Source organism: Cupressus sempervirens, chromosome 7 (genome assembly GCF_028749045.1).
Source record: "Cupressus sempervirens isolate cs-2001-9-10 chromosome 7, ASM2874904v1, whole genome shotgun sequence".
NCBI classification, from domain to species: domain Eukaryota; kingdom Viridiplantae; phylum Streptophyta; class Pinopsida; order Cupressales; family Cupressaceae; genus Cupressus; species Cupressus sempervirens.
The window spans coordinates 777,101,269-777,108,703 of NC_143124.1; the positions used below are offsets into that span (position 1 = coordinate 777,101,269).

A 7,435-nucleotide genomic window follows, 5' to 3' on the forward strand; every position below is an offset into this window, starting at 1 on the left:
TTGAACCGGGTAGAGTTGAATCTGTTAAGGCAGGTCATGTGACATATCTAGATCATTTTGGTGAGATTATGTTATATAGTAAGTAGATTTTCCTCGACTAACTAGTCTTACTAAGAGTTGTTTCTTCTATTGTAATCATCTTTGTTCAGTTAGAAGAAAGTTTTTTAACTTAAACAAAAACAATTCTTTGTTAGACTTTTTAAACCTATCTCAGGCTTTGAGTTTAGAGTGTAAATGCTTTCTTATTCGTGAATTGGGTGTCTTTCTAATGGTGTGATTGCATTCCATCTTCCAAGTATGTATTGATTGAAATGTTTTAACTTCTAAGTTTGTCATAGTTGATTCTATAATAGATTTTTGCCTTTTTACTTCTCTTATTTGTATGATATAGTATGTTTGGATTGAAATGTCACTGCCTGTTCAATGCAGGGAATGATAATTTTGACATTGACAGTCTCATTGCCATCTCTGAGACCACCAGAATGTCCAGAGGATTCGAACTACTGCAAGAAAGCCTCCACATTCCAAGTTGGGATTTTTTATTTTGCATTGTACGTTCTTGCTCTGGGTACTGGCGGTACAAAGCCCAATATATCCACCATTGGAGCAGATCAATTCGATGAATTTGATCCAAAAGAGAGGGCTCAGAAGGTCTCCTTCTTCAATTGGTGGATGTTCAGTGCCTTTTTGGGAACACTCTTTGCACAAACATTTCTCATATATATTCAAGACAATGTGGGGTTTTCTGTAGGATATGCAATCCCCACAGCTGGACTGATCATATCGGTTGTGATATTTCTAGTGGGGACTCCATTTTACAGGCACAAAATTCAGAAAGGGAATCCATTCGGTCGAATTGCACAGGTTATTGTGGCTGCTGGTCGGAAATGGAGAGTTAAAGTCCCTGCTGATCCAAGTGAGCTCCATGAATTGGATCCCAAAGCGTATGTTGAACAGGGCAGATTCCCCATTTCTCACACTCCCAACTTGAAGTAAGTTTACCCAATAAACCATCATTGTTCAATTGCAATTTAAGATACTGAACTCTATTTCAATGGGTACACAATCTAGCAGGCAGAAGTTCAGATTTTTAAATTTTAAGGTAATGAGTCTTTAATTATTATGCCTTAAGCTTAAGTAAACTCAAATTTAAGACCTCCTAAATAAGAGATTCACAATTTACCTGCTCTTGACTAAAACTTCAGATTATTGGAATTTGGTATTGATTGCAATTTCTTTTTCTGTTCTTTTCTTCATCTAAGATCATGTCCATGCCTGTATTTTAATCCTTTCGCCAAACACTTAGCTGGCAGTTTGAATGGTTTAAGGGTTTGGAACAGAGTGTACCATATAAATTAGTGAAGGGTGTTAACCAGGGTTATACCAGAAATAACTGCACTGTTGTCATCATCTACTGGATAACAATTATACTTCAAATGGGAAGTCCCCAAGAACACATTGGTTGACCCCTAAAACAAGGCATTGGGATTCTAATATAGGAAACCTATGCTCCATTGAGAGCTGTGAACGGAAAACAAAAGTAGAAATAGGAAAGAAGCTGACCATTTCGAAAATTGAAGTGAGGAGCATTGCATCAAGATCCTATACATTCATTGTTTCAAAGCAGTTCAATAAAATACTATCTAGTGGGTTTAAGCATGAATTTAATATGTGCTTTTTATATGTTTTTAATAGTTGTTATATGCTTGTGGTGCCTTCACAGCTGACCGTTTTGAAAATTGTAAGTGAGGAGCATTGCATTTCACAGCTCTCAAGATTCTCAACTCTCCCTATTTTAAGGAATTTAAATTAATTACTGTCTAGTGGGTTTAAGAATGAGTTTAACATGTGCCGTTATATCTTTTTATGCTTTTCCAGTATTAAAACATTTAAATTAAGTACTGTCTAGTGGGTTTAAGAATTTGTTTAATATGTACTGTCATGAGTATTTAAAAAGTATGATATGTTTTTAATATAGTAGTTATCAGGAAAATCGGTGAAATTATTGAAAATATGATTGTGCCTTTAATGATTGTTGACATTTTCAGACTTAATTATTTCTTTACATAAGATTGTTTCAGTCTCATCTCTCTTCAACCCACCTTCTAATATGTCACCTCCAGAGCTTAGCTTGAAATCTTTTTGTTTTGGCCATACAGACACTGACCAGTTTTCTTCACCTTTTCTTTCTCCAGTTTTTCTCTTTTCTTTTCTTGTCTGTTTGATATTAACCGTTATCTTCAAGTTATATTTTCCACAGGCATTATATGCTTTGATATCGGTCCTGGATGATTTCTTTTATATTTTCTTTATTTAATATAAGTTAGTTGGCTTGCCATTTTCTTAATTTAAATAGTTGTTATATGCTGCTAACAGTTGCTAATATTATTGCTGTTATGTAGTATGTTTGAAGTCTGTGTTCTATTTATTTGTCAGCAATATTCAAAGTTTATTTTAGATATACATTTGATTGCATTTATTAATGATTTTGAATTTCATTCAATGAATAAGTTAATAAAAAATGTTATTGCTGTTGTGTAGTATCATTCTATTTGTCAGTTAGTCTTGTAAGCTGTTTATTTTTGAGTAACTTCTATCTAACATTTTAAATATTCATTTGATTGAATTTATTAAGCAATTTTAATAATTTTGAATTTCATTTAATCAATAAGTTAATCAAATATATTATTACTGTTGTGTAGTATATTTAAGATTTTTTGATCATTCTATTTGCCACTGTGTTTAAAAAGTTGTCTATTCTTGAATAACTTCTATCTAACATTTTGAGAATACATTTGATTGTATTTATTAATCAATTTTAAATCTCTTTTTTAACTGATATGATCAAATGGTTGTCTAGAATGTTAGATAGACAATACTCATGGTAAATAGATCTATGTTTATGTTATATGTTTGTAAAATTAGTTCTTCTACTCTTTCAAGATGCATAGATATCCCCATCTCCACCTTTATATGATTAAAAGAATATCTATATGATATGCACAACAGTTCTAACTTCAATCATTTCATTGTACTTCAACTTCCTTTTTTTCTCAGATTTCTAGACAAAGCAGCCACAAAAGTCAATACAGGAAGCAATGCATGGAAGCTGTGCCCTGTGTCTCAAGTAGAGGAGGCCAAGTTGATGATAAAAATGCTACCAATATGGGTAGCCATGTTCATGCCAAGCACCATGATAGCCCAGTTAAATACACTATTCGTGAAGCAGGGAACAAGATTGAGGAGAGACATGGGTCCTCACTTTTCCATTCCTCCTGCCTGCCTCACTTCATTTGTCACCATCTCAATGCTGATCTCCATTGTTGTCTATGACAGAGTCCTTGTCAAGCTCTTCAGAAAATGTACAGGGAATGCAAGGGGCATAACAATCCTACAAAGACTAGGGATTGGGCTTGTAATCCATGTAATAATAATGGTTGTTGCCTCAATATCAGAGATGAAAAGGATTAGGGTTGTGAAAGAACATGGGCTTGAAGGAGACCCAAAAGCAATAGCACCTCTCACAATCTTCATTCTTCTTCCTCAGTTTATACTCATGGGAATAGCAGATGCATTTGTTGAAGTGGGAAAGTTGGAGTTTTTTTATGATCAGGCACCTGAGAGTATGCAGAGTATTGGAACTGCATTGTTTGCAAGTACACTAGGAGTTGGAAATTTTATCAGCAGTTTTCTTCTGACCAGTGTGACAAGAATAACGGGAAGAGAGGGGCATACCAGTTGGGTTCTCAATAATCTGAATGCATCTCGTTTGTATTACTACTACGCCTTCTTGGCTGTCCTTAATTTCCTCAATGTCATCTTCTTTTTGGTTGTGTCTCGGTATTATGTTTATAAGAGAGAGACCAATGAAGCTTTTGGCAATGGTGGTATGATAGAATGTGTTGCTGCGAATGGGAAAGACAATGTGAATGAAAACAGACAACACAATTGATGGAAGCAAACTGATGAAATCTCCCTTTGAGCATAGGTAATAATATCCATGCATCTGCATGAATAGTAGGGGAGATTTTTCATTTGATAGGGTGGTCAGAAGTTCTTCAAAGACTTTACCAAAATTTGTTTTCTAATAAGTTATTAATATTTATATTTTGTTGAAAGTGGGATGATTTAATTATATTATTAGTTTTGTATGGTAGAATTTGGATTTATTTCTGTTTCAATTTCAGGTGGGTCATTCAACTTCAACAAGTGCTATTAGTACTTTTTAAAGTAGTATAGTTTTAATTTTATAGTAAATTTAATTATTATTTTATTATATTTATTAAAAATATTAGACTTGTATAAATAAATTTTCACATATATATGATAGAAGTAGAATAATAATTTTATTGTTTCATAATATAATATTTTTCAATTATAGTTGATAAATCAATAGTCATTATAATAAATTAAAAAAATTGGCAAAACATTATATTTATATTAATAATAATTGGTTCAAAAGAGCTTTTAGAGAAAAGAACCAGAAAAGAAAAACTCCAGTCATTGCCTGATACAAAAAAGGAATGCAAAAGAAAAAATATTGCATCACTTCTAGAGAGAGTATCTATCAACACCAATGAATCTTGTCCCAGAGATTCTCAGATAGAGAATATAGTAATTACAAAAAGTCCAAAACTCATATGAATACAATTCATTGATTGGTGCCAAAGACAAGACTTAGAGCCCAATGAAAAATGTCACAGAGATTACCATCCCTAAGCTACATTCAAAACTTCAATTAAGACGATATTAGAAAGTCATCTGATGCAAGTGTAATCCAAGACCCTGATCTGCATATAATATCTCAAAAGAACAAGTGAGATCCATAAAAGTAAAAACATGCGAAATCATAGAGAAGTCATTGTTTACTATCAAATAAAAAATGAGGAGGACTCAGCCTTATTCTAAACATATTCTTTTGTCATAATAATAACCAAGTTGACAAGATCAAGGAGGTTAAGTGAGGAAAGAGAAGAGTTAATATAAACCCCATCAGTACCCAAATTAGCCAGACGATCAGCTAAAAGATTGCCTTCTCTATAAGTATGCATGATGTAACATTCATATATTGAATCAAGAAGAGACCATACTTGATGTAATATATACTGTATGGACCAATTACATACATGACATTTAATACATGCATTAATAATAATTGATGAATCCCCTTCAACATGTAGCTTAGATATAGAAAGTGATTTTGCAAGTTCCAACCCAAAAAGCAAGGCCAAGGCCTCAGCTTTGTTATTAGTATACTGAGGGAGAGAAGATGATTTTGCTGCAATCACATGACCTTTAAAATCTCTAATGACTATGCCATAGCTAGAGTTGCCTAGATTTCCTCTAGAAGCCCCATCAAAATTGAGTTTGAAATAACCCTCACTTGGAGGAATCCACTTGGTTTGAGTACAGATAAGAGGAATCTTGGATGGACACAATGGAGCAAGAAGATGAGGGAAAAGTAAATCCTTCCACTGCTGAATAATATAGCCATCCCAAGGAGAAAAAACATGATTACCCTTATATTTACTTACTAAAGAATTAACAAGCTCAACAATTGATCTCTCTAATCCTTCCAAAAATTGAGGTATTGGAGATGACGTTTGTCTAAAAATTCTCTTGTTTCTTTCCTACCAAATTTTCCATACTATAGACTCAAGAATGCACTTCCAAAGACATGAAAACATTGATTTAGAGTATAAGATTGGCCATGCTTGGAATAAATCCCATAGAGAATTAAGTAATGGCATATGGAAATTAAGCTTATCAAGGAAAAAATGCCAACAATCTTGGGCAAAAGGGTAGTTTAAGAGGAGGTGGTATGTTGTTTCTATAGCTTGTAGATAGAGCACATAGTTAAAGAGATCTGATATGTTCAATCTGTGAAGATGATCAATAGTTAAGATTTGGTACTTTAGTGCAAGCCATGCAAAGTATCCTGCTTTTGGTAGAACTGAGCTATTCCAGCGAAATCCAAAAGCACGATAAGTGGTTTGTTTATGTTGGTTGTGTTATAATATTTACTATAATGGTACTATAGTTTTTAAAAGAGAGAAAAATAATTTATACATATTATAAAGTTAAAAATTTACCAAAACGTAATATTCATAATGAAAAATTTGATATACAAAAATTTAATTACTACAACTTATTTAATCACTAGTTAAAATGAGTAAGCCAAAATGTGACACAAGAGTACTTAATGTACAAAAAGAACTAATAACCAAAGAAAGTATTAATAATCACCAAATATTCAACAAGATAATGACACATTAATAATCAAACGTTATTTATTTGACTTAAATATAATAATTTTTGCAATTTAATATTCACCAATTTATAATCTTGAGTATTTAAGTTAATGTAAAATTTAGTAAGATATTATTTTATTTTAATGGGAATAGTTGAGAAAGTCTAAGTATATCACAATCATTATTACATTTTCACCATATGTATGTAGTATTTTAAAAAAAATTGTTGTTGGCTAACGACTTTTATTTCTATAAATTTTTCGTAATGGTAATTGATTGATAACAAAAGTAAAGTATCTTTTTTTTATATGTTATTTATAATTTTATTTAGAAATTTATTTTTTATTAGATAAGTAGGGAAAAGGCCATGATCTCCTAACACTAAGAACATAGAAAAAATTGTTATTAATTAATGACTATTGTTTGTTAATAATTATATCAACTTGTACTTCTTTGAAATAATGACCATAAATTTTCATTTTGAATTGAAAAATAGTGGGAAAAGATTGAAGGATGAGGAGGGTGATTATGAGGATGGAGATGATTGAGGACTATTAGTTGGGGAGTATAAGAATGATTGCAATAGATCTTTAGATGAGGATGAGGAAAATAGGTTCATGGACCTTTTGTTGAATCTACCTATCACAAGATCACTCACAAGTTCTCTTAGCAGCTCTCTTGTGTCAAAGAACCCATCAATGACAATTTATTCTTTAGGGATTGAAGCATGACTTCTTTCTACTTGTTGTTATGTCCTCTCCTATGTTACCCAAGTTTGTGGTTGGAGTTGGCCCTTGATTGGCTTGTGGTTCATTTGATCATGACTTTGACATCTATTTTACTTTTATCTATATAGGTTGTGAATGTTTATTTCTAGGGAACCCTATTGTAACATGGGTTACTTTGATAAAACTATTACAAACCATATGTAAATCCTCAAATATGTTTTTGTACACCTAAAACCCCATTTTGGAGGATAAAAAAATATCATAGGGAATAATTTTTCTCCACTGTCACAATAACCTAAAGTGTAGAAAATAATAATAATTTACTAGATTTGGTGACCATAACAAGTATGAAGGATTTTCCAAAAGAACTAACAATATCTGATACTATCTACTCCTAATATTCTAATAGTACTAGAAGAGGCCTACCAAAATAGTGATTTCCTTGACACCTTTTTT

General features: G+C 32.1%; 1 protein-coding gene across 1 annotated transcript; it reads left to right on the forward strand.

Moving 5' to 3' along the window:
* The first annotated feature begins 429 nt into the window (after window positions 1-429).
* LOC149549637 (protein NRT1/ PTR FAMILY 5.2-like) lies at window positions 430-3,952 on the forward strand. The gene is made up of 2 exons (XM_089794946.1): window positions 430-992; window positions 3,058-3,952. Exons 1-2 carry the CDS (start codon window positions 433-435, stop codon window positions 3,950-3,952), a joined length of 1,455 nt encoding a protein of 484 aa, XP_089651072.1. The 5' UTR covers window positions 430-432.
* The last annotated feature ends 3,483 nt before the right edge of the window (window positions 3,953-7,435 follow it).